At 40.1% G+C, this 27,504-nt stretch overlaps 1 protein-coding gene across 1 annotated transcript in view; it reads right to left on the reverse strand.

Moving 5' to 3' along the window:
* Positions 1–27,504, reverse strand: part of NECAB1 (N-terminal EF-hand calcium binding protein 1) — a 198,221-nt gene that overhangs the window by 120,914 nt on the left and 49,803 nt on the right. Inside the window, exon 4 of the mRNA XM_004597242.4 lies at positions 2,761–2,786. Coding sequence (XP_004597299.1) covers positions 2,761–2,786 — 26 coding nt within the window. The remainder of the gene's footprint in view (positions 1–2,760; positions 2,787–27,504) is intronic.

The raw sequence follows: 27,504 nt of genomic DNA on the forward strand, positions 1-27,504 counted from the left end.
CCGACTCCCCCCACACGGAGGCAACTAGAGCAGGGCGTGATATGACATTTCTCCTGCCAGCACTGACGCGCTTGGTTTTGATTAGAATCCAACTTAAATATTGACTTAATGTTCACAAAACAATGAGAAATGAAACTCTACCATGGAAATTAAAATATGGATCGTTAAAGAGGGAGGAAGAAAATTAGAACATGATTGGGACTACCGTTACTGGACTTAACAAACAGGTAAGAACACTAGTTCATTTGACTAAAATATGGGTGGGAATATATGGTAAATTCCTTATCTAGTTCCCTTATTTTGGAAGAAAAGACAAACATTAAAAATTTATAGAGGATTAAATATACACTATTTTTAAAAAATTAAAATGTTTCAATTCCTGATGACAATAGACAAGCAATATAACAAATTCAAGAGAGCCATTGGATATTCTTGATTTGAAAGCTCTGTTTTCTCATCAGATTACCCATTCCAGGTAAGGCAAAAATGGATGAGAGAATTATCTGAATGATCTGAGGAAACGACTAATTGGCTTGCCTTACCTCAACATCTTATACATCAAATGGATCTCCCACCTTCATGAAACTATCATAAAAACCACCTCAGCCCTGCCCCTTCTCTGTTTACATCACTGGCAAGGACAGCCTACATGGGAGTGAGGGTGTACAGCGTCGTAAAGTGTAACCTTGACATGCCTATCACCTGCTGGTCACCTGCTGGGCGTGCACAGCGGAAAAACCTTGGCAGATGGATTACATGTCCACTATATAGAATTATTCAAGAATATTTATTCTGTTTGTTTCAGTGGAGCGCTGCAAAGTCTGATCATTATAGTGACTACTGTTCAGCCGGAAGCCTGGTGGCAGTGATGCGAATGGGCCCTTCTGGCCGCTCAGCCCAGGAATGGCCACACGTGAGCGATACCACCACCTAGGCGTGTGTTACTATGTGGCAAGATTTTCCCCATTTTTCTCTGCTGGTGTTTCATTTATGAACAAAAGCACAAACTACTTCCATATGGACAACCTTGCTTTCCAGTCCGACTCTTCTCCATGAATCTAGGGTGGACACTTACTTAGGGACAAGAAAAAGATTTTCATGACCATTGGAAAATAAAGAAGCTCATGGTTGGTGACAGTCATAGTAGTTTTGTTCATAGCTATTGTCGTGATATCCTGCATTCTGGCATTTTGTTCCAGGCATTTTGATTAGATGGCACATAATCACTAATCAGTATTGTCGGATGGCCGTTGTTGATGGCTTTGTTAAATTCTAAATCTAGAGCCCGGAGCAGTACCCTAGTGGATAAAGTTCGCGCCTCACAAGCTCTAGGATTCCATATGGGTGCTGGCTGTAATCCCAGTGGCCCTGCTACCCATCCAATTCCCTGCTTGTGGCCTGAGAGAGCAGTCAAGGATGGCCAAAAGCTATGGGACCCTGCACCCATATAAGAGACCCGGAAGAAACTCCTGGCTCCTGGCTTTGGACTAGCTTGGCTCCAGCCATTGCAGCCGATTGGGGAGTGAATCAATGGACAGCAGATACTTCTCTCTGTCTCTCCTTCTTTCTGTATATCTGAGTTTCCAATAAAAATAAATATTTTTTAAAATTTCTTTTTTAAGATGTATTTATTTTTATTACAAAGTCAGATATACAGACAGGAGGAGAGACAGGGAGGAAGATCCTCCGTCCGATGATTCACTCCCCAAGTGACCACAACGGCCAGTGCTGTGCCGATCTGAAGCCAGGAACCAGGAACCTACTCCGGGTCTCCCACGCGCGTGCAGGATCCCAAAGCTTTGGGCTGTCCTCGACTGCTTTCCCAGGCCACAAGCAGGGAGCTGGATGGGAAGAGAGCTGCTGGGATTAGAACCGGCGCCCATATGGGATCCTGGCGTGTTCAAGGCGAGGACTTTAGCCGCTAAGCCACGCTGCCAGCCCCTAAAAAATTTCTAAAACTAAAAATTATAAGACATTCAGTGAGTTCAGTGGCTTGTGCAACAAATCCAGAGCCGTTCATGTGCAAGCACAGTTGTGCTTCACCCAGCTTTGACGGGGAGATACAAACGGGACAAAGTTATCACATTGTATGTTTACTTTAGAACAGAAAACTGAAAATGTTCCAGGACTGAGAGAAATATGACTTGTTAAAGTATAAATATATAATGATCATATTTTTTCACTATGAAGAATAATTTCAGATACAATTACCCTTGACATTCTTAATCTGTGACTTTTATCTTCAATCACAAAGATGAAGAAAATAAATGAAGCAATCTTTAAACCAGGCATTTGTAAAGATTCATCCCTCATCATTGAATCATGTCTTTTGCAAGTGACATTTACAATTCCAGAAAGATTTATGTAGGTGTGGGACAAAATTATTTTTATAGTTCAAGGAGACAGCTTTGCAAAACAGTAACAAAAGGTTCTGTACAGCGTATTTTGTAGAGAATAATGAAGTTGTCTTAAACACCAATTTAAGGATATAGTCAAACTGGGGGAAAATTTGTTCTTTTACAACTGATTTGGAGTAATAATTTTCCATCTCTGAATACATTAATGAGGTCCATCTCTTTCTTAAAAAAGAAATTTTAAGCAAACTTGATTGGTAAAGATAAAATTCTTGAGATCTTGATTTTTTTACTTTACCCCAGAATTCCTAATGTGAAAACAAACCCAGAGTAAATATACATATGTGAGTATCAAATTATACTGCCTTGGAAAACAAACAAAGAGTTTGGTCATAAAGAGACTTACCACATAGTTCTTCTGTGTCAAGATTGCTGAAAAAGACATTTTAGAAAATATTATTAATTTTGTAATATTTTCAACACGTTTTTAATATTTAAATAGTTATTTTCCAATCTACATTATACTAATACATTTATTATAGGTAGGTTTTATTATAAATTCTATACCTCATGAATAGAAACAGATTAATAACAATGATAATGCCAGATTCAGTCTCAGGAAACAAAAATACTCGTTAGGATTGCTCTTCACCCACTACTATGCTGAGAGTATAATGCATAAGCAGGCAGAAAGTTCTGCAGTCAGAGGCATGAGTCCAATCCTGACACTACACATTACTTTCCACATGACCTGGGACGCTCTACATCTCTGTGTCTCACATCCTCAGTACCAAGAAAGAGATAATACCATGGGCTTATAAATGTCATAAAATTTAAATGCATATAAAATAATTAAAAGAATATCTGGCATGTAATAAGCACTTGATAATTGCTAGATTTCTGACTTAATAGGACTAAAATGCATGAATCTAAATTCAATCTTTAGAGTAATTTAGTTCATTCTTCCCCTAACATGCCCTCAGCTGTCCTTACTCTGATACCTCCCGAGAGTCTCTAGGCAATCTGCAGTCCCTCTTGCCTGGGGGCCAGGATGATGTGTCCCAGCCTGGAGTTGCCTGCCCCCCCAAATCTTTAATAAAAGACAGACAGAGAGAGAGAGAGAGAGAGAGAGAGAGAGAGAGAGAGAGAGAGAGAGAGAGAGAAAGGAAGAAAGAAAGAGAGAGAAGGAAAGAAAGAGAGAAAGAAAGGAAGGAAGGAAGGAAGGAAGGAAGGAAGGAAGGAAGGAAGGAAGGAAGGAAGAAAGAAAGAAAGAAAGAAAGAAAGAAAGAAAGAAAGAAAGAAAGAAAGAAAGAAAGAAAGAAAGAAAGAAAGAAAGAAAGAGTGAGTTAACTATGCTGGCACACTGGTGCAGTTAAGTTTGGCATCAGCCAGGTCTCCAGCAGCGTAAGGTCATGTCGGCTGTTGCCTACAGCTGGGCCAGTTCTGCTTTTAGAAGCAGTCAGGATTCCTGAATAGAAGGAACACTGGTGTGAACATTTCATTTATTTGTATCTTTACCAGTTACTTCACTCATTTTGTTATGCAGCTCAAATATAAGATCTATTTTAAGACACCATGTGTTTGCTTTTGGGCAAATGCTGTCTCCACACTTAAGTGGATCTTCATGCAAAGTAGTACTTGCCACTAGATAACATGCAATGAGACTCATCTGTAAACTGATATTGACACTTATTCACTCATTTCTTCACTCTAGAAACCTTTATTGCAGTGTAACACACATTGTTCTAACTGCCAGCATATATGAGGTTTCAACATATACCAAAATGAACAAGCTTATTTCTAGGCTCAAAGAGTTCAACTTAGAGACAGACTCTTAAAATAAGTAAATTGCACTAAACTGGGCAATAAATGCAAAGTAGAGAACTAGAAAAAAGTATCAATAAATACATAGGATAACAATTTTTAGCTATACCTCAAAGGTTGAGTAATAGTAGAAAAAGCAAAAAGGAACATCAGGTTGGAGCAAAAGTTATATGCAATAACAAATGAAAGCCTACAGAGTATTTCATTGAACTTCAGGAAACTGCTCAGTTCCTTTGGCATAGGACATTAATGAAACAGAACCAAATAACAAAAGGCCTTGTATGCTAACCAAAACAATTTCTCTTTATCCATTTGTCCACTTGGAATCGTAAAATTTCAAGTGAGTAACATGGTCAGGTCCATACTTCAAAAATGTCAGTAGCAGATGGATTGAGATCAGACAGTGAGTGAGTGCAAAAGAGGCCATGAGACCAGCTTATCCACTGTCTGAGCAGGATATTTTGAATGAGACAGGAAGCCAGTACCTTGGCAGTGCAGGCCCTCGGCAAGGTGAGAAAATGGATATTCTTTGAAGTTCTACATGATATTGCATTTTCATAATTTTCCTAAAATTTGATGATGTATACATATCAATTGTGTACTTGTCTAATGATAAGTCTGCATGTCTATATCTGGTTGCAAGTGTAAGGACATGACCTAATAAGAGTTTAATCAGTAACTACTCAGAAGTTTGTCCTATCTAGGGCAGTGGGTAGAGGTGGGGAGAGAGGCGAAAAAGAAATGATATACCGGAACTCAAAAGCATGTTAGATGCAGGATAAGAAAGCCTTGACATTTAAAAAAAAAATAGTATTGAAAACACCTTTATTCACTAAAATACATGTTGTTTCTTTAATATTTTCAAAGGACTTCAGGCTTGAAAAGAACTTTAAAGAGAGATTTTTGTTTAAATTTCAAAAAGAATGAGCAGCCCAACTTTGTTAAAATTTGATTACTTACAATATATTGCAAACAGAGCAGTTCAGAATAATTTTCAAGGTATTAGCTCTACTTGTTCCCCAATAAAACACTATGCTTGTCAACTATTGTAGCTTTTGTGGCCTCAAACATTCTTTTACTCAGCTGCTTGTTGCTAGTAGGAGGAAGTAAAATAGTGTCCTTCTTATAGTAGGCTTATATGTGTGAATTCCAGAACTGATTTCTTACTAAGATATGTTCCCACTCTACAGTAATATTGGAATTTTAAAGGAAATCTAAAGATAGATGTAGAAGGTATGTGTTAATAGGTAATATTTCCCTGCTTATTCTTACATTCATAGTAGGAAATACAACCATATTTTAGTACTGCCATCATTTTGATCAAAACACCCACAGAAAAGCAAGGTAAGTGGAAAAAATGAATACTAGTTACACTATAAACATATTTTACTGAAGCAGAACCAGAGCATAACTACCTAACAGGGGCCCGGTGTGGTATCCTAGTGGCTAAATTCCTTGCCTTCATGCACCAGATCCCATATGGGGTACTGGCTCTAAACCCAGTGGCCCTGCTTCCCAGCCAGCTCCCTGCTTGTAGCCTGGGAAAGCAGTCAAGGATGGTCCAAAGCCTTGGGACCCTGCACCTGCGTAGGAGACCCGGAAGAGGCTCTGGGCTACTGGTTTCAGGATAGGTGCAGCTCTAACTGTTGTGGCTGCTTGAGGAGTGACTCATTGGATGAAAGATCTTCCTGTCTGTCTCTCCTCCTCTCTGTATAACTGACTTCCTAATAAAAATAAAATATACCTTTTTTAAAAAAAAAACCTACCTAACATTCTCAGTTATTATTTAAAAGGATAAAGAATAAAGTCATTCGTTACAGGCTCTTTGGCCATAGGAGAAATTGAAGCAAACTCTACGCTCAAGAAATGAATAAGTAAATCATGTATCATCATTGCAGTATGTCTAAGGAGCTATTAAGCGTTTGGAAAAATGCTTCTGTTTAATAGTTATGTAATTGTTAAATCAAACATAAACATACACATATATACATACATACGTGTGCAGGTATATACATATACAATGTATATACAGGATAGCAGAAAGCAGGAAAAATAAGCAGTGTTAAAGCATAAAAGGTAAAAGTTGGTAAGTGCTCTTTTCATATTTAACTACTTATGAAGCTGCTTGATATAACTGTGTTTGGTCAGTTTGGAGTTGGCATTCAATTTTGTAAAAAGCACACTGTGGCAATTCCAGCAAAACACTGACACAGCACACAATCTAACACAATTCATCTACAACCATATCAGCAGCTGAAATTGTTTCGACTTGACTCTTCCGCTTTGGGCATTCCAAGCTCTGATGAACCAAATTCACATTCTAAGCATGTTGCTTGCTCAGAAAAAGAGAACATTTGGGATGTGTGTCTTATTTCCGCGGGGAATTCCGAATGCCCTCTCAAGCTCTGAATCCTAGGAAACTTCCTCAAAACAATTTTTTATTCTGATGAACAATATTCTTGATCTCTGAAGCGTTTTGTACTAATTGAGCTGCCTTAATGGTTTCAGCTCATAAATAAATAAGAATGAAGGATTATGACTTACTAAAATTAAGCCAGCATCCTAAATCCTCTTTGACTGCTTCTGATTGTGTTTGCTTACTTTTGCTTCTTTTTTCAAAATGAAGAAGGAATAAGACACATGAGCTGGAATCTTGAGTGAGTCATAGCTTATGTTTACCAAGCTTCCTAATCACCCGCCCCAGCCTGAACACTATCAGAGTAAATGAGCGGTTTTTTTTTTCTTCAGTTGGCAAAACATTGTGCTGAACTCTGAGTCTTCTTAATAGCCTGAAGAATTAAATTTTACTTAAAAGTATATGCATGTTTCAACAGGGAGAATCCGACTGTATGTGCAACATGTGTAGTTACTCTGTTGGGAGATTTATACTGATGGATGCATTGGTTTACTGGCCTACCAGCAAACTGGCTAAGTAACACAATGCAAAGCCATTGTTGCATTCTTCAGTTTACAAAGTCATATTATGATAGCTTCATTCACTAACGATAATCTGAAAACAGCTTTCCATTATGCCCAGGGCAAAACATAGGGGCAGCTCTGGCATGTATGGGCACATGAACACACGTACACTAGCATTAACAGAAGTCAAGAGAAGCAGTTTACATCACTAGAAGAAGGAGGAAGTACCTGACCTTGAAGATATTTTGAACAGCATTTAAATCCATGGGCAACATTTGCAATTGTTCATACAACAGTCTGGTTAACATCAGTGCAGGAATACTGCAGGAAAGGCTATCAACTAAAGTTGGACTTGCCCCCTGCAATAATACAGTCACTGCACATACCACTGGAGACCCAGTGTGTGATACTTGGTCCTGGCAGCTCTAGAAAATAAATGCACTCGCCCCATTGTGCGTGACACTTAACATAGGTATGCAGACAGAACAGCATCGTTGCTTTGTTTTTGTCTCACTGTCTTTCGAGTATTTAGTAAACTAAAAAGCTGGTTAAAAGTTAGAAGTTACTATGTTGTATTAGATGAGTTAAGGCTTAGAACTCCAAAAATAAAAATTTGTGATATCCTTGTGAGTCAGTTATAGGGGAAATGAAAAAAGGACACAGAGTGAAACGGTAGCCAGCACATATGGAGTGTTCAGTCTACTCTAGGCATGCTGCTGAGCACTTGGCATGTCTTCTTCCTTCTTACTGTGATTGTAGGATCACATATTATTATCCTGATTTATAAGGAAAGGACTAGATCTTGGGATATTTGTTAGCGATCACTCACTTGCTTCAAATCCAGGGAAGCCCAAAGAGCCTTGGATTCTAATATTTGGAGTCATCAACACACAGCAAGATTTAAACCACAGGAATGGTCATGCTGTTTAAAGTGAGGCTCCCAGAGGTCATGGGAGAACCTTCATCTACAGTTCTCGCACCAAAGCAAGATGACATCACACTTACCAAAGTAAACTCTCCAATCCTTCCCAGTACCATTGACCTAAAAGTTACAAAAAAAGCAAGATCCTGTCTTACTCTCTGGATGTACAGAAATTGACAAGAGTAACTGCCATGAAACTGGCACCCGATTGTCCTTTTTGAATAGAGCCTAGGGACTGCCATCAATTGAGACACCAATGGTAGGAGACAGGATGGTCAAAGAATAAACAGGCGAGACCAGAGTCTAAGAAGTGAAAGAGCTCTAAGTTCACCGTATTGAACAAAAGACATAAAGGACTGAAAGAGAACTACTATAATTCATTTTTGGCAATTTTTGAAATTACAGTTAACAGTCTTTCCCCAGCATTTGGAGCCCAAGAAATGCCAACACATTATACCCCTCACTCCTTTAGGAAATGAAGCATGCCAGCAAGAAATAAAATTAAAGATACAAAGGGAAGTATATTCACACAAAGGGAGAATTAATTATGATATTTACAGACTGGAAAAGAAGTGACTTTAATCACAGGCATAGCCTTGCACCGGCATGGAGATCCGAAAGAAAATCCCACCTGCTGCATTCAGACAACCCCCTCTCCTGCTGTGGTGACCATTTAGGGGGTAAACCAGTAAATGGAAGAAATCTTTCTCTCGCTCTTTATCCTTACAACTGCTTTCTAGTCAATATTTCCAAATCTGGCTGAGCATCTGAACAACAATGAGATATCTTTAAAAACACAGATTTGCAGACCAAATGCTTAGAGATAACTTCAGAAACTGGAGAGGTGGCTCAGGATCTGTTTTTTTTTTTTTTTTAAAGAAATCACAGGTGTGATTTTAGTTATCAGTCTCCACCTCTCCACACTTTCTAACACCGTCTCTCAGAGAAAATGAAATTGACTCTAATCCGCAAAGCATGGTTGTTACAGTGTAAACAGCTAGAATTATAATTATATACTCCAGGTTAATAACACTACACTCAATAAGCACATACACAACAATATATTATGTGACTTATCCCTCTGTTTGACTCTTACAGATCTAAATTGCCTTTAGCAAGAAACAAAACTATATTATAAAGATCAGTCTACAAGCAACAATAAGCAAGCATTTGATCATGCTCTCTCTTAATCAAGCCTGTAACAGGGAAACCTGGCTTCCACTAAATTTCTCCTGAGACTCACATTAACGTTCCTCTGCAATTTTTCCATTAGAGCTCTCATACTTATTTGTCGTCTCCAACCTCTTCTAGTTACAATACCACCCTTTCAGACGTCAGTCCATTTACTGCAATTGCCGTTTGGCTTTCCAAGGTGGACAGTCCATAACCATTTATGCCAATGCTTTTCAACCTTCAGCATTCATAAGGACCAAAGAGAAAACTTGACAAGACATGGGTTTCTGGATCCCAGCTCTAATCACTACCCACTATGGGGTGGGGCCATGAGTTTGCATTTCTCTCAAGTTTCCAAGGTTACTGCTGCTTCTAGAACCCCAATTTGAGCAGCACTGATTGACACCTCAAGCAGGTTGTTCTGAACTTGGTGCACATGTGAATAATGGTTTCTACAATTATAGCACTGCAAGTCAAGAGCACCACCTGTCAGACCATACTCTTCTTGCCTCATTCATGGCATGTGGTGAATGGATTCCAGAGCCTATCAGGTTTCAAAGAAGGCATCAAGACACAAGGAGGGAGGGAAGTATGATGCTCTTCTAGGAACTTACTGCAGGCCCCAGTCTCCAAAGGATTAACTTCACAGCTTAGCTTGTTTCTCACAGGGTAACAGGATGAGCAATTTTGGCCTGATACATCTAGCCACTGGCTTAACCGCAAGTTCCTGCTTCCTATTTGTCAAGTTATCTGCCAAGGGATTGGATTAACACTGGGAGGAACTCAAGGGATTTAGGGTGGCCACTACTGGGAGGAACTCGAAGGATTTAGGGTGGCCACTTGAGGACTGGATAAACACTGGGAGGAGCTAGACAGAGTATAAAAGAAAGCCTGGAGTTTCAATAATCATCAATCTATCATCAATCGGCATTCGGTGTACTGCGTGTTTTATTGTAACCCTAGTCCCTCCGCTCAGCTCGGGGTACGTGGCGACGCGGGCGTTGCCAACAACTTACCTAGGAAATCCATGAAATCTGTTCTGTTTGTACAGTGCTACTTTTGAACATATTTCTATGCACCAGGTTAAAAAAATGCATCTTGGAGTTCAGTGTAATGGCACAGCATTCTAAGCCCCCGCCCTTTGGCACCAGCACCACATATAGACACCACTTTGAGTTCTACTTATTCCATTTCTGATCCAATTCCCTGTTAATGGCCCAGGAAGGCATCAGAGCATGGCCCAAGCTCTTGGGTCCCTGCACCCATGTGGGAAACCCGAAAGAAGATCCTATCGCCTGCATTTAGACATGCCCATCTTCTGCTGTTGCGACCATCTGGGGCGGGGGGGGGGGGGGTAAACCAGTAAATAGAAGATCTCTTTCTCTTGTTTTCACTCTCTCTCTTTCTCTCTCTCTCCTTCTCTCTCTCTCTCTTTCTCTCTCTCTGTAATTCAATCTTTCAAGTAAAAATAAATAAATCTTTAAGTAAATAAGTAAATCTTCAAAAACTAGACCTAAAATCATTGTAAGATATAAAAGTTGCACATAAATATTTCATATTCAGAAGATAAAAAGCACTCTGACTTTGTAATTGCATATTAAGGTAATATGGGAGCATGGTTAGGGACAAAGAGATAGTGAAAAGTTGCTCAATACTGTTTTCCTTATACTGGGTTGTATATCTGTTGAAGCATAAAACAGCTAGCAAGCAGCCGTTGTGGCCTAACATTATAGTCTTGACTCTGCATGGACTTTTGAGGTTTGACTGGGTGATTGACACTGATGACCTTCCAGAAGGCTGTCTCATGGCTAAGGTCCTCAACGGACAGCAGAATACATCAGTCTCTTCCATCCTCTACTTCTGCATGATTTGCCTCAGTTCTCTGCTTCTTAGCATCTGCTTTGTACCACCCCAACCCCCAAGCCTGCCCTAAAAGTAGTTGGTGAAGAGTTGATGATCTTCCCTCTTACCTCCTCTGTCTCCTGCCAATTCTCACACCATTTGGTTTTGATGTGATTAGGCTAGCTTTTATAAAGCACTGGATGTGACATGTTTGTCCTGCTCATCTCTTGCTTTGTTCTGGAACATCATTCTGTTCTAGGGAAACTTGCCTTGTGATTCCATTACATTTACAACCTACTTCCAACCGACTTGCCCTGGCTTCAGGTATGTGTGCCTAGGTATTTCCTCTTCCCCCTTTGGCCATGATGAATGACCCGAGAGTGAGCACATGGCAACAGTATAGCCATTGGAGACCTCTGTCAGGTTTTACATAAAGATGTTCATGAGAAAGGACTCCTTTGCCTCTGATGTGGCTAAGGCAAGATAACACCTTGCACTATTTAAAGTCACTCTTTCTCCATCATTTTACAGAATGCCATCTGTGATACATCAGAATTAACTGATCCCGAGAGGGAACCGGTGGGATAGACAGGAGTAGCAGAAGTGGGACAAGGTGAAGAGTAAATGCGATAATCCTTAGAATCCATGTCCTTATAAGATTTAGCTTCAAGACTCTACTGTTCATTTGGCTCATTTGTGATTTTCTTGATTTTATTAGATTGGCTTAATAGGGGGTATCAGCCACATGTGTTGCACCTTAGCTCACCAAGTGATTACTGTGATCAGAGTGGTATCTTGGGACATGAGCGAAAGCAGAAACAGTTTTCGTGGGTTTTTTTGTTTGTTTGTTTAAGACTCTACCATTACTCAAGTTAGTGAATACTTTCTCTCTATCAGTTAAAATTGGGTTTCTGTCCCATGTGGCTAACAGGAAAACTGACCTAAACTGAGAGTTTATATGCAACCAGAGCACTACCAAAGGACAAATTAATTTTCCTTCCACACAAAACAAACCTCTTGGGTCATCTGCTCTGCTGAGCTGTATCTTTTTCTAATTACAATTCCCTCCATCCTTGCCTCTTCTCCCCCTCTTTTTTGATCTAGTCCTGTCTCCACCTGTGACTCTCAGAACTCACACATGTCCTTTACAACAGAGCTTCTCGGACCCGACGGCCCTGGCCTAGCGGCTAAAAGTCCTCGCCTTGGACTCACTGGGATCCTATATGGACGCTGGTTCTAATCCCGGCAGCTCCACTTCCCATCCAGCTCCCTGCTTGTGGCCTGGGAAAGCAGTCGAGGACGGCCCAATGATTTGGGATCCTACACCCATGTGGGAGACCTGGAGGAAGTTGCTGGCTCCGGATCGGCGTAGCACCAGCCATTGCGGTCACTTGGGGAGTGAATCATTGGACGGAATATCTTTCTCTGTCTCCCCTCCTCTCTGTATATCTGACTTTGTAATAAAAATAAAATAAAATCTTAAAAAAAAAAAGAACAGAGCTTCTCAAGTGCTCTGTAGTGAAGGACGAGATTATTCACATTTCCAAATCGTAGATGACTGATATTTTTATAAAAAAAAAAAAAAAAGCTGTAAAAATTAATGACTGCGTCATCCTGTGCTTGGATGTCATAGCAATATACAATTGCTATAAATGTTTCTAAACATTTTCACATTTCTTCTTTCATCTGTGTAGATCTGTAATAATTTATAGACTGACATCAGTCTGAGATCCACATTTTGAATAATGCAGTACACTCACAGATTGCTACCGTAACTCAAAGCAAGGGGCAGTAAACAAGTATTTAAATAGTCAGAATTTCTCAGAAATAGTGCTTCTATCAAAAACATTGGCACAATATGCAGTTAAACTGAGTTCAGTTCCTGGTTTCTCCATGTATATAAGCTAATCTCCAACATCTAGCCTCATAAAATAATTGGCTTTTAGAAAAATTCAATTTTCGGTGAAAAAATCTATTATTGTAGGTCTCAAAGTCTTGAAAATAGTGTCAAGAAAACATTAAACTTACTAAAACTCTCATATCCCATTATCTATAGCTGAATGTTATTGTAAAGTAGTCTGTCAGTATCACATATAATAACTTCAGCATTTGGTAATGGGACTCCACAAAATGGGCAGGCCTAAGAATTAAGTTTCAAAACATTCACACACACGTTTTTCATAAATATACGGACAGTATTAACAAAATTTTCCTGATTTAGAAACCTTGATATGACTGGAAATGTCCAAATATTTTCCAAAAATGAAAAGAGCTATAAAAAAATAAGAAGTTGCTTTGCAGAGTAGGAAAATAATGGATTTCCCATATGTTTATGCTTTTCCTTTGATGTGATGAAAAATTGTTATGCGTAATCCTGAATCTGACATGCCTCAAAATGCTCAATCTTTCTTTGTAACTAGTAGTTCTAAAATCCAATCTATGGATTTAGTTCACACATCAATTTGCCTTTGACAATTCAATCTTTGCCAACAGACAATGCTAGAAAGCTGAATAGAAACATCCTAAAAAATGGTTCACTATCTAGAGATAGTGTTAGGAGTAAGAAATGAATTCTTCCTTTTATCCCTTAAAGTTCATAGTATGCTATAACCAAAATTTGATTCAAGCTGTTGCGATACATACAAGGGGAATGTAAGTTCTTCTGAAGTTTACATGTATTAACATGATTAGAGAAAGTAGACTTTGTAAAACATAGGTACTATTTTAAGCTTTAAAAATTTTAAGTATTTGAGCTCGACAGGGTAGCCCAGCAGCTAAAGTCCTCGCCTTGAACGCTCCAAAAGCCCATATGGGTGCCGCTTCTAATTCCAGCAGCCCTGTTCCCATCTAGAATCCTGCTTATGGCCTGGGAAAGCAATTGAGGGAGACCTGGAAGAAGTTCCTAGTTCCTGGCTTCAGATTGGCACAGCTCTGGCCGATGCGTTCACTTGGGGAGTGAATCATTGGATGGAAGATCTTCCTCTCTGTCTCTCCTCCTTTCTATATATCTGACTTTGCAATAAAATTGAATAAATCTTTAAATATATATATATGTATATATATATACCTTAAAAAATTAAGTGTTTAAGCGAAAGAGGAAGGAGGATTTTTTGGGTAGAACTAGGGCACAATGTTTTTCTATTTCATCTTTTTTGTGTACTTCAAACAAATTTCCTGAAACCCTAAATTCTGCAGTACCATGGGGTCGGGAAGTAAGAAAAACATTCTGTCAAAGAGTCTTGGACTTTGCATCTTCTTTTTCAACTTTCAATAGAATGCCTTCTATTACACTTTGCTCATTTTGCCTGCTCAAAATATGTCTAGATAATGATCTGGCCTTTAAAAACTTCAAAGAGGAACTGCAGAAATTCAAATAGAAATAAAACCAAAAATCTCAATGTACCTGCTGAGCAACACAGTTTTTCAATGGTCTGGTTGTCTACCCTCAGGAACAATAACTGAATCTACCTCATGGCTTTGTCTCATGTTCCCTAAGGTTTCTAAACCACATTGTGTAAGCTTGTTTCAAATCCCAACCAAAACATGGATGACTCTTAGTCATCTGCCTTTGGACAGTATTTCTTTGGCCCTCAATCACATGCAAATGGTTACCTGTCATTAGGAAAGGATGGTGCCCATTCAAACAGCAAGAACTATATAGGCAGTGAAAATCTGCATTCTTACTGCTTTGCAATATGTTCAGATAAGACAGGGAAAGGTGGAATTGTACATCATCTTCATCAGTTTCATTGTGTTTACAGAGTTTACCATCGGAAGAACCTCTCCTTAACGGTCCCTTCTAAGATCAAGCAAGGGGGACATTGTGAAAAATGTCTTAAATTCTTGGATTTGGAAACAGATCCAACAAAGACTTTGTTTCCAAGAAAGCCCAGGAACCAGTGGGGATAATTCCCAACTGTTACTATTATCTTGAATAGAAAATGAAGTAATTTATAGAGATGCCTTCTGAGTGACTGACTGGTGGCACTTTCTTAGTGTTGAACCTGTCAACCCCAGCCTTAGAAAAGCACTTGTCACTTACAGAAAAGCAGTCTTAGAAAAGCAGTCTACTTATTAGTGTGAAATCCAGAAGGAAGCAGTCAAAGCTCATCTCCTGTTGGGTTAGAATTCCTAAGGAGGAGCAAGCCTAAACTCCCTTCGCAGAATTCTCAAAGTGGCGGGCATCAATCTACCTCCAGATCTCTGCAGAGACTGCTTCCCTCCTTGCTTCCTCTCATCTTGTCAGAATGACCCCCTTCCACACCCTGCACATGTTCCATCATCTTTACCGTGCTGTTTCGGGTCATTCCAGGCTAAAGTTCTCAGCTGATTTTTGAACACGCAAATGAAATTGAGCACCACTGGCGGGTAGCTAATTGTGAAAGCTCCTCAGTCAGACTTACTAGATGGGAACCCCAGTCCTGCTACATGGTCACTCCCGAATCACTTATGTGCTGAGGCTCAGCTTCCTAGCTTATCGAATGAGAATCACAATCAGTCTGTCCGTAGGGACTAGTGTGAGGACTCAAGGGAATAGACTGGGAAACTTAGATTCCTTGTTTAAGGGTTTTGTTAGGAAGATTTGGCTTCAGGGGAGAAAATTTACAAGATGGGCTTCCTATAGTACTGAATGTGTTTTAGGATTTATTACAAATCAAAAAGACACATATATCAAGTATTTAATTTACATAACCATCATTAGAAAAAAGTGTGATTACACCCAAATGAGAGACCCAGAAGAAGCCCCTGGCTCCTGACTTTGGCCTGGCCAGCGCCCTGGTTTTCATAGTCATTTGAGGAGTGAACCATCAGATGGATAACTTCTCTCTCTCTCTCGCTCTCTCACTCTACCTTCCTTCCTGCCCCCTCCCTGCCTGTAACTCTGTCTTCCAACTTAATTAGTGAATTAACTAAAAATAGTTGTGCCACCTTAGGCAATTTATTGAATTTTTCAGGACCTTGAAAGGTGGCAGTAATTTTAAAGGCAGTAACAGCACAAAATCCTTAGAACAATGCTTCGAACAAGGCAGAAATTCAACGGATCTTAATTTGCACACTTTCTAGCAGATATTCATATAAAGTGAAATCAGTTATTTCCTCAAAGAGAGTGAGCTCATAGGTATCAAAAAAAAAAAAACATTATGGATGTATATTTCTAAAAGCAATGCCCATCTCATAAAGAAAACTAAAAAACAGTCATGGTAAAAGTACATTGATTCCTGTGACCCTGTGTTAGTGAAGGTGATACAAGATGCTATGCAGTTGGAAAGATAACAAAAATTAAAGCAGAATGAGGATACATGGGAGAGTGGGAAAAACAGGTAGAGCATAGAGGACTTTCTAGGGCAGTGAAACTATTCTGAATGGCACACTGATGGTGGATGGTGGGTATATATTACACATTTGCCCAAGTCTGGAGGATATACGAAGGGAACCGGACCAAATGATATGGGCTACAGACCTCAGGTAATAGTGGTGGGTCAAGGCAGCCTCATCAGTAACAGAATGTACACTGCTATAAGCAAAGATGTTGACAGTGGCCGTTTGGTTTATCTGGGAGTAGAGGAGACATGTTAAATCTCTGCACCTTCTGTTCAACTTTATTGTGAACCTAATAGTGCTCTAAAAATAGCCTTGGGGGCCCGGCATAGTCGCCTAGTGGCTAAAGTCCTCAGTTTAAAAGCACTGGGATCCCATATGGATGCCAGTTCTAGTCCCGGTGGCCCCACTTTCCATCTAGTTTGTGGCCTAGGAAGGCAGTTGAGGATGGCCCAAAGTCTTGGTGGGACCCTGCATCCATGTGGGAGACCCACAAGAGTCTCCAGGCTCGTGGCTTCAGATCAGTTCAATTCCAGACATTGTGGCCACTTGGGGAGTGAACCAGCAGATGAAAAATCTTTCTTTCCTTCTCTTTTTATATCTGCCTTTTCAGTAAAAATAATAAACAAATCTTTTTTAAAATTGTCTTTAAAATATGGAATAAGATTCTCTCCCAGCATGGGCATTGTGGCACCATTTGCTAAGATAGCTCCTAAGACTCCTTTGGTCGTGGGTTCACTGCGTCTGATCCATGTTTATGTCCCTTAAAGAGGAGCAGCTGATGGCTTGGGTGCTTGAGCCCTGTCATGTGTATGGGAGACCTAGATGGAACTCCCAGCTCCAACTGACTTGTCCAGATCTCCTTTTATTTTACATACTCAAGGTTTAGGACATGACTGTGCATGTGCAGAAGGAATCCAAGGCAAGGCACTGCATGTGGTGTGGCATGGCTCAGGCATGCAGAGATGGAGGATCTGATTGGAAAAACAAAGCCAGAATAATGTGGGAACGTGGTTACCTCGATTGTTAAATCCACCTCACCCTGTGCTTGATCCTAAGCCTCTTCAGTTATCATTTGCCTTGACAGACATTTCTACAAACGTTCTCCTACCTCATCTACAAAGTGTATCCCAATCCTTCCCACACTGGGAAGCAGCTGCCAGGCACGGTCTCCTCTTTTCTTACAGTAATAATGATGTCTTTGTGTCCTTTAAACACCAGTTGCATTGATGGTGGTTGGGCAGAGGGCAGGGAGCATAGAACAGCCTAAAATTCATCCGCTACCTAGCTTCTAGGTTAGCTCAGATCTCCTCGGTTAAGGCGAATAGGACTGACCATTTCAGATGCCGACTGTACATAGCAGAGCTCCGGTTACCCACAATTTCGCTTCTACTGAATACAAACCGGAGGAAGCTCCCACATCCCTTTTTCAGGTTTAGAGATTACCTAGAAAAACTCACAGAACTCAGGAAAACAGCATAACTCTAATTACTGATTCATTACGAGGGATCCAGGTCAGGAACAGCAAGGTATGGGGGTGGGGGAACACGGAAACTTAACGTCCTCAATCTTGGTGAACGCCCTGGTGGAACTTTTGTGTTCACCCATGGGCGGGATTGGTGAAATCACTGCTGGTCATAAAAAATGCAGCTCTGCAGATCCAATTGGATGGGGGCTCAGAGCCCCAATCCTAGGATCACTGGATTGGCCCTTCAAGCCCCCACATCACAAAAGCCACCTCATTAGCATAAACTCAGAAGTGGTAGAAAGGGGCTTCTTATAACTAACAGAAGCTGCTTCCCTCACCTCAGAAATTCCTTGGATCTTTGAAGCTCTGTGTCAGGAACCAGGGTCCAATACTAAACATATTCTTTTAAACTATTATTTGACAGAACCACAGGGAACTTAATGATTTAAATGGAAACAGAAATTTGACATAGACAAAGATATAAGCAAGATACCAATACTCTAATTATATCCTATTCTCAAATCCTATGCCTTTCTTCCAACTGTACAATGAAGCCCAATTTCTGATTCTTATGGTATTTCTGTATCATATATTACATATTTATGTATTTATGAAAAATGATTTTGTTGACTCATCTTCCCCTCCTCCAATGCTTGCTAACCGCTGCTTCCTGCGGCCTCTCTGACATGACACCAAATCTCTCCAAACCTGTACCTTCTTTCTATTCTTTACTGTGTTGGTTCTTTATATAACATGCTGGTGTTACAATGGGCTGCTTCATGCACAAGCTTATTTTTAAGTTACGGAAGTGAATATCAGAGTGAATCACACTCCAAGCTTCTCCACTTCCAGAGCAACTTCATTATTTTTATGCAATTGTTCTTGCATTCAAGAAAATGAGCTGCAAAATCAATTAAGTGTCTCTTCAAACTCCCTCTTGATTTTCTTCTCTTTTGTCCTTCCAATTCCTCTTTTCCACATCTCTGTTTTTTACTTTTCTCCCTCAGTTCCTTGTTGACAGCTGCAAGAAGTTTAAATGATTTGTAGTTAATTGATGACTATTCAGTTTGACAGGTTATATTAAATTATTCTTTTCTTTTATACTTTTTGGCACATTAAGTTAATACTAACCTATATTCTCTTTTCTTTGCGTTTTGGAGAGTTCAAGCACAAAAAAAGCAGGTAATTTATAAAAACAATAATTATAATTAAACACAATAACCAGTTATGGCTATTTCCTTAATGATTTTGTTACAATAAGTAATACTGGGTATTTTTAAAATAAAAAGACCTATTATTTTCATTTTCTGCAAGAACAACACCAAGTCAGAGAGGCAATCAGACAGACTGTTGCTTTACAGTTGAAGCTGTCATTTTAGAGTAGAAGCCCCCGAGGCTGGGCAGTTTGGAACACACTTAGCACTCAACAATCATAACAGAATAGATGAGTAGAAAATAGCAAAAACTGTGAGAAAAACTTGAGTTTTTAACTGGGGCAGTCTCATGATTAAATGCATTTAAAACTGCAAGTCCTGTCTTCAACATCTTTTGTTATAAAAGACATCAAACCAATGGTAACTAGCTTTTTCCCAAAATGAAACTCTCAAGTGTTGATTGAGGTAAGATTTTAAGACTGTAGAATATCATAGTTCCATTTCAATAGAGGCTAAGCAAAGTTCACAGATTAAACCTATTATGCCACAGTTACACTTTCCATTTGGATGACAATAGCATGTCTGTTATTTTCTGTTTCTTTTTGAAGTCAGGAGAACAAGTTTAAGCACATTCAAATGGTAGAATAATTGTTCCTTCAATCTCCATGCTAAATCAAAAGATTTTTTTGTTATAATAACAAGGCTGGGAAATCATTATGTATTAGTGATCAAAATATGAGCAGTAATACTGAAAAGATGTGGACTCAGAGAATTCCTTTGACAACACATGTTGGCAAAATCACTGGAATTGTTCCAGTCCTGAAAGGTTATCTTATATAACTTGCTTTAAAAGCAAACACTGTCTCCACGGCGTTCAGAATAACATGAGAGCAGGCACAAAGGTAATTAGATACCATTTTGTGTTAATTAAGGCTATGCTGCTTTTTGTTCACTTGGCACAGCTTGAGCTCTACTTCACAGAATTTAGGACATACCAGGTGGCCCTTCGTGCCGCAAAACCCTTTTGTATCTGGAAGGAAGAGGTAAGCATCACTTTACCAGGTTCCCAAAGATCACTCCAAGAAAATACTTAAAAAATAAAGAGCATACATGACACTAAAAATGGAGAAAAATCACTCCACTACTTGCAGCAAAAACCATGACTCACTTGGGAAAATTCTGTCCAGAATTTTTATCAAACCAATGACCTTTTTTTGTCCAAATGATAAAAAAAAAAACACACATATATTTCAAGAATCATTTTTTGGGCCTGGCGTGATGGCCCAGTGGCTAAATTTTCACCCAACAAGTACTGGAATCCCATATGGGCGCCAGTTCCTTCCTCGCTGCTCCACCTCTCATTCATTTTCCGGCTTATGTTCTGGAAAACAAAGCCCTGGGATCTTGCACCCACATGGGAGACCTGGAGGAAGCTCCTGGCTTCGGACGGATTCAGCTCTGGCCATTGCAGGGCGCTTGGGGAGTGAACCAGCAGATGGAATATCTTTTTCTCTGTCTCATCTGCTCTCTGTAAATCAGCCAATTTACCAAGAAAAATAAATCTCTTTTTAAAAAATAATCATTTAAAAAATTGTTAAATAAAAGCATGAAAGTATTAATGCATCAAATGCATTCTTGATGACAAATACTACTTGGAAGTTGTGTAGCGTTCACACTTAACACTGTACCTTGTGGTTTAAAAATAAGTTTTTCCAATTAATGTAACTTATTATCTATTTGTGAAAAAAACACTGTAATTAGTGAAAGAGAAACCAATGCTCACTTTTAGAGTGAGCATTTTATTTTTTGAAAACCTAAGATAAATATCTGAAAATGAAATTATAATTATTAAAGTATCATATTAAGTGATTCTAATTAACAATAAAGAATTCATACTAAAACTAAACATATCTCCACACCTGCTTTTTGATTTTGTATTGCAGCTTTTCATTTAAGGAGATATACAGTAGCTGTGAAATGGAGACTATCATATCCAGATGTGAGGATACAATGTAGTATGCATTTCTACTTCCAGACAAAGATGGACTTACAATGAAACTGTTTACTGTATCTTGACAATAGGATGCTGGACTCTCTGCCATTGTCCATGCCCGCAATGATGGACATATGACTGAGTATGAAGACCTATATGTTAGTAATGATACAGAGGAACTAGGTGGGGGAGGGAATTGGGGAGGGGATAAGGGAAATCCCAGGAGCCTAAGGAACTGTATCATAAAATAATAACAATAAAAATAACAATAATAATAAAAAGAAGCAAAATTTTAAAAAAAAGAAAGGAAAAGTCACATTTCTCTTTCCTACTTCCAACTTACAGGTGTTTCTTGGTGTGCTATGTCTCTAGGTAGGGATGTAGAATGGCATGAAGGAAAAAGGGATGAAGGATTTTGGAGAGCTGGATGCCATCCCAGCATCAGTCATAATTTGGAGAAATTACATAGATTGTTTGAATTAATTTTTTCTCAAGTAAAATGAGGGAGTTAGAAATTCCTCCCCAAAGCAAAATATTGTGTTGTTGCTGTTGTCATTTTCCTTGACATATACTTTAGTATCCAAAAATATAAATGGAAGTGCTAGTTATAAGAAAATAATGCTGTCTAAAAATTACGTTGGATTTTGCTTTTGAACGGTTTCTAGCCAACAGCCAGTACCAATGAAATCTGCTCAAAAGATATGATGCAAGTCCTAGCATTGAGTGCTGAAATTGTCCTTGGGGTCTTGTCACCTAGTTATGTCTCACTGTTTTGGTTGGTGAACATGTAATAGTTATAACAAAATACAGTGGGGCTTGTAGAAAGCCATCAAGTTCATTTCTCTAATACATACTGAACAATACTGAAGACCTTCCATTATGACCCTGCAAATCACAGCTGTTTTTGAACTTGAAGGGAGGAAAAAAGACAAGCGAGGATGTGCAGAAATATTTTCCTTTTTTCCTCTGCTAAGAAAGGTGTTTATGTGCAGTTTCTTTTTTTGCCTGTATACAGGACAACGATACCCATAATGATCCCCTTATTCTAGCAAAGAAATGACGTGGTCAGAAATACGTAGCAGTGAGGTGATCTATGTCTAAATGCCACATTTCAAAGCAACATTTTTAGCAATTACTCTCTGCACCATATATACCATCTACCCATTCAGACCATATCAATTTCAGTAGAATTCTAGGCACAAGCAGGAACATTATATTCTGAGCACTGCTGAGAAAAGCAATAAAGGATATATTCCCAGGAGTGCTATTGCTGGATCATACGGTATGTTGATTTTGAGTTGTTTGAATGTTCTCCATACTGATTTTCATGGAGGCTGTACCAACCTGCAGCCCCACCACCAATGGAGTAGGGTTCCTTTTTCCCTGCAACCTCGCCAACAAGTGTTGTTGGTGCTTTTTTTCATGTGGGCCAATCTTACTGGCATTAGGTGGTACCTCATTGATGTTTTAATTTGGATTTCCCTTATTGCCAGGGAACTTGAGCATTTTTGCATATGTTTCTTTGCCATTTGGGTTTGTTCCTTTGTGAAATGTCTACCCATTTCTTGAGTGGCTTGTTTGTTTGGGCATTTTGGTTATTTTGTAGCTCTTTGTATATTCTGGAGATCAGCCCTCTATCACCTACGTAGTGCACGAAGATCTCCCATTCTGTGGGCTGCTTTTTTACTTTGTTGATTGTTTCCCTTGCTGTACAGAAGCTTCTTAGTTTGATGAGGTCACATTTGTTTATTTTGGTCTTGATTGCTATTGCCTTTGGTGTCCTTCTTAGGAAGTAGGGACCTACCCCTAGATCTTGCAGAGTATTTCCAACATTTTCTTCCAAACGTTTGAAGGTTTCTGGATGTAGGTTTAGATCTTTTATCCATTTAGATTTGATCTTAGTGTATGGTGACAGATGTGGGTCTATCTTTTTGTTTCTGCAGGCTATTAACCAGTTGTCCCAACAGCATTTATTGAACAGACCTTCCCATTTGCCTGGATTGTCGTTTGTCTTTATTTTTAAAAAAAGATCTATTCATTTTATTACAAAGTCAGATATACAGAGAGGAGGAGAGACAGAGAGGAAGATCCTCCATCTGATGTTTCACTCTCCAAGTGAGCCACAACGGCAGGTGCAGGCAGATCCGAAGCCGGGAACCAGGAACCTTCCCCGGTTCCTGGGTGCAGGGTCCCAAAGCATTGGGCGGTCCTTAACTGCTTTCCCAGGCCACAAGCAGGGAGCTGGATGGGAAGTGGGGCTGCCAGGACTAGAACCGGCGCCCATATGGGATCCCGGGGCATTCAAGGTGAGGACTTTAACCGCTAGGCCACGCCACCGGGCCCCTGTCATTTGTCTTTTTGTCAAAGATTATTTGGCTGTATCTGTGTGGGTTTCCTTCTGGTGTTTCTATTCTGCTCCATTGATCTTCCTCTCTATCTTTGTGCCAGTACCAGGCTGTTTTGATAACCACTGCCCTATAGTATGCCCCGAGGTCCGGAACTGTGATTCCCCCTGCTAACTTCCTGTTCTTCAGGATGGTTCTAGCTATTCGTGGTTTTTTGTGTTTCCAGATGAACCTTTGAATCATTGTTTCCAGTTCCATGAAGAATGTTTTGGGCAATTTGATTGGGATTGCGTTGAATGTATATATTGCTTTTGGCAGTACAGACATTTTAATGATATTGATTTTACCTATCCAGGAGCATGGGATATTACTCCATCTTTTGAGGTCTTGTTCAATTTCTTTTTTGAGTAGTTTGTAGTTTTCTTCAAATAGGTCTCACATGCACCCCTATGTTCATAGCAGCTCAATCAGTAATTGCAAAAACATGAAAGCAACCAAAATGCCCATCAACAGAGGATTGGATAAAAAATCTATGGTTCATCTACTCCATGGAATACTACTCAGCTAATACAAAAACAAAATGCAGTTCTTTGTGGCCAAATGGGCCCAACTGGAAACCATAATGCTAAGGGAAATGAGCCAATCCCAAAAGGTTAGATACCACATGTTTGCCTTAATTTAAGATGATCTGATGTTATATAAAACACGTTATATTATGTATGTTATGTTATATGTTGTGTATAAACTAAAATTGAAATGTGAATGAGGTGGTCACAGAATGTGGTTAAGAACTCGCATTTATTTTTTTTTAAAGATTTATTTATTTTATTACAAAGTCAGATATACAGAGAGGAGTAGAGACAGAGAGGAAGATCTTCCATCCGATGATTCACTCCCCAAGTTAGCTGCAACGACCGGTGCGTGCCGATCCGAAGCCGGGAACCTGGAACCTCCTCCGGGTCTCCCATGCAGGTGCAGGGCCCCAAATCTTTGGGCCGTCCTCGACTGCTTTCCCAGGCCACAAGCAGGGAGCTGGATGGGAAGTGGAGCTGCCGGGATTAGAACCAGTGCCCATATGTGATCCTGGGGCTTTCAAGGCGAGGACTTCAGCCGCTAGGCCATGCCACCGGGCCCTTGCATTTATTTTTAACATATTGGTTACTTAATACTATGTAAATTCCATAATGATGTAAATTTTTGCTGATGGTATGTTGGAGCTTTTAATTGATCGGGATGATACTCTGCGGGCTCTGCCTTCAAACCAGAGAGGGTCTTCCTAAGAAGCCATTGAACTTGACTGGACAATAAGATGCTGGACTCTGTGTTTGGTATATGCTTGCAATGAGGGAATCTCAACTGAACTTGAACTGTGGTTGTGCAACAAGGTGGAGTAATCCTCCATGGGGGGAGGGTTTGGGGAGGGGTGGGCAGAATCCCAGTACCTATGCAACTGTGACACATAATACAATGTAATTAATGAATAAATTTTTAAAAAAGAAAGGCAATAAAGGAAAACCCCTCCATCCATCTACAAGGCAGATTGTCTTGGAACTTGCTGGCATTACTGAGCGTCTCCGGAAAACTCTCTGAGTATGTTTATCACATGCTGAGGGTGCACAGTGCAGGGCTGGACTACCAAGCAAGTCATCTGCAGAGCAAAGAACTCCAGGAGACAAGCTGTTCTAGCCTACATAAAACACACAGCGAATAGCAATCAATGAGCCACCCACACAGGCAGACCCTCAGGAGCCGACAGTCTTTACTGGGTGAGGTGCAGATTAACCAACCAACCCTCCCACTGAACACTTGACTTCAGGAGATGAGAAATAATGGAAAAATTGAAAAAGAAGCAACATCACATCTACATGTGAAGGACACAGATTCGAAACAATCTGAAGCCCAAGGACAGCAATTGATCTTTGCAGCTGGAGATGGGTACACTGAGGTCCATCTCAGGGGACCTCCAGGCTCTAAGTTTGGGGAGTTGCGTGGACTCCTAACTGTCAGGTCTTCCAAATCAGCACTGAGGCCGGTGCTGCTTCTCTATACCATTATCTGACATTTCTTGCAGGGACTCTGAAGGCTTGCTTTTAGCCTTCAGAGCTGCCAAGCACCAATATTCAATCCAGATGGTTCTATTTTCTCTCAAGACTGAAAAACCTGTATGCTCAGTTGCCCCCTTTTCTTGAGTCCTTGACTATAAGTTACCAGGTCATTTTCTATATTGCTAAACACTAGGAGAAAAGAAGGAGGTGGAGTTCCCAAATGTATGCAGTGGGTGGCCCTTGACACTTTCTACGTGACCCAAAGCTTACGTGATCTCCAGTGTTCTACCATGACTGAAGCACACACTTTGAACCCATCCCTTTCTACACTATTCTAAGCTCTGTTTTCCAAAGAAAGCCTGTTGTACAAGTTCTCATTAGATTCTCAAGACAAAGAATATGGCAGCAATTCCTGTCGTTGGGACTCTGTGCTTTCAAGTTCTTTCAGACATATTAATTTTGAAAGGTTATCTGCACTTTTTTCCGATTAAGTACTTCTAGCATTTGCATATGCTTAACACTGTCATGTTGTTCTTCCTGGCTCACACATTTTGGAATATTTGTTTTTTATCCACTAAAAGGTACCTGTGCCAACATCATAACTATGAGCAACCTCCTCCCCGGGAAGGGTCAGGGCAGTGTTTAGAAAACTAAATGAATCTTCTGGCTTCACAACGATCCTCCTTGTCCCCACAGCCTCAACCCAGAGGGCCACAGTGAGCAAGAGATTGGGTGTCACGTGATTCTGCACTTACATGTACCCCTGGATTCACATATGCAGTTTGCACTTTTCTAGCTAGCCTTAAAATATTAGTAACTCCATTTCATATTCAAAACTAGCACACCACTAAAAATTTTGCCTTGCCAGTGGCTTCAAAGCAAGTAGACTGGTGTGCCTGAATGCAGGCAAAGCATCATACAAAGACTGATTCAGGGCCAGTGCTGTGCTTCAGTGGGTTAAGCTGCCCGTTTGCGATGCCTGCAAACCATACTGCAGTGCCAGTTCAGGGCCCACATAAGAAGTCTCCTCTCCCCCTTTTCCTACCCGTTCCCCTCCCCCTCCCTATCCTCCTCCACCTCCTCTTCCTCCTCCTCCTCTTCTCCTCCTCCTTCTCTATGTCTCCTGTTATTCTGCCTTTCAAATCAATCATCAATGAATAAATAGACAAAAGGACTGATTCAATAAGAGGCTGTAGAGGGTAATAGTAAAGAGATTCCCCAACCCTGACCCTTACTCTCTGTTTGCCTTGGGGGAAATTCCACTCAAACTCATGACGACTTGCTTTCCTCATGTGCAAAAAAGAAAATCGATCATAGGTTTATTCTATGTAGGGGAATGGATGGGAGGTACTTGGGAAATGTTTACCATGGTCACTTCACTATAGATAAGTTTAAATTTGTCATCTCCAAACTTTCCAGAGCAGAATATTTCAGTAAAATCAGCAAGACTAGAGGCTGAGATCCCTCCCAATGGCACTCCAGAACTGTTTTCAGATAACAGAGCCTTAACCTCTTCACTGGTGCTCCTGTTTCCAGGTTTGTCACCTCCCATCAATTCTGTTCCCTTCACCTTCATCTTTTAAAACTATACGCCTTGTCTAGTCTCTTCCATCTTTAGGAATCTGAGATGGCTCTGCTCTGACTTGAGGATGGCAATCATAATGCCTCCAGGTTCTGCAGCCCCTTCAGCCAGGTCCTATGTGTCTTTCTAGCCTCTCTCTGCAGCCCCCTTGAAGGTGATGCTGTAATGTGAAGTCTTACAGCTTCCCACACCATGCCACCCTCTCACCTAAAGGCATCTGTGTGTTTCACTCTCCTGTTTCATTTCCTCTCTCACTCATAACTGTGCCTCTTCTTGATAAATATCTCAAGTTATTATTAAGACATCTTAGGGGATCCTTTAGATGTAATTAGTGCACCCCAACTCATCCACCCCATGACATTGTATTTCTGTGTCATAATTAATCAAGTTATTACTTATCTGCTTTTTCTGATAAACTATAAACACATCAGTTATCACTATAGCCCTGGAACCTAGCACAGCATCTGGCCCACAGAAAAAAGAAAAACTAGGAAAGTTTTGTTAAAAGAAACAAGTTAATTCTACACAGGCAAGGCACAACTCATTGAATGGTTTGAGTGTCAT

The sequence above is a fragment of the Ochotona princeps genome, chromosome 9 (genome assembly GCF_030435755.1).
Source record: "Ochotona princeps isolate mOchPri1 chromosome 9, mOchPri1.hap1, whole genome shotgun sequence".
Lineage (NCBI taxonomy): Eukaryota > Metazoa > Chordata > Mammalia > Lagomorpha > Ochotonidae > Ochotona > Ochotona princeps.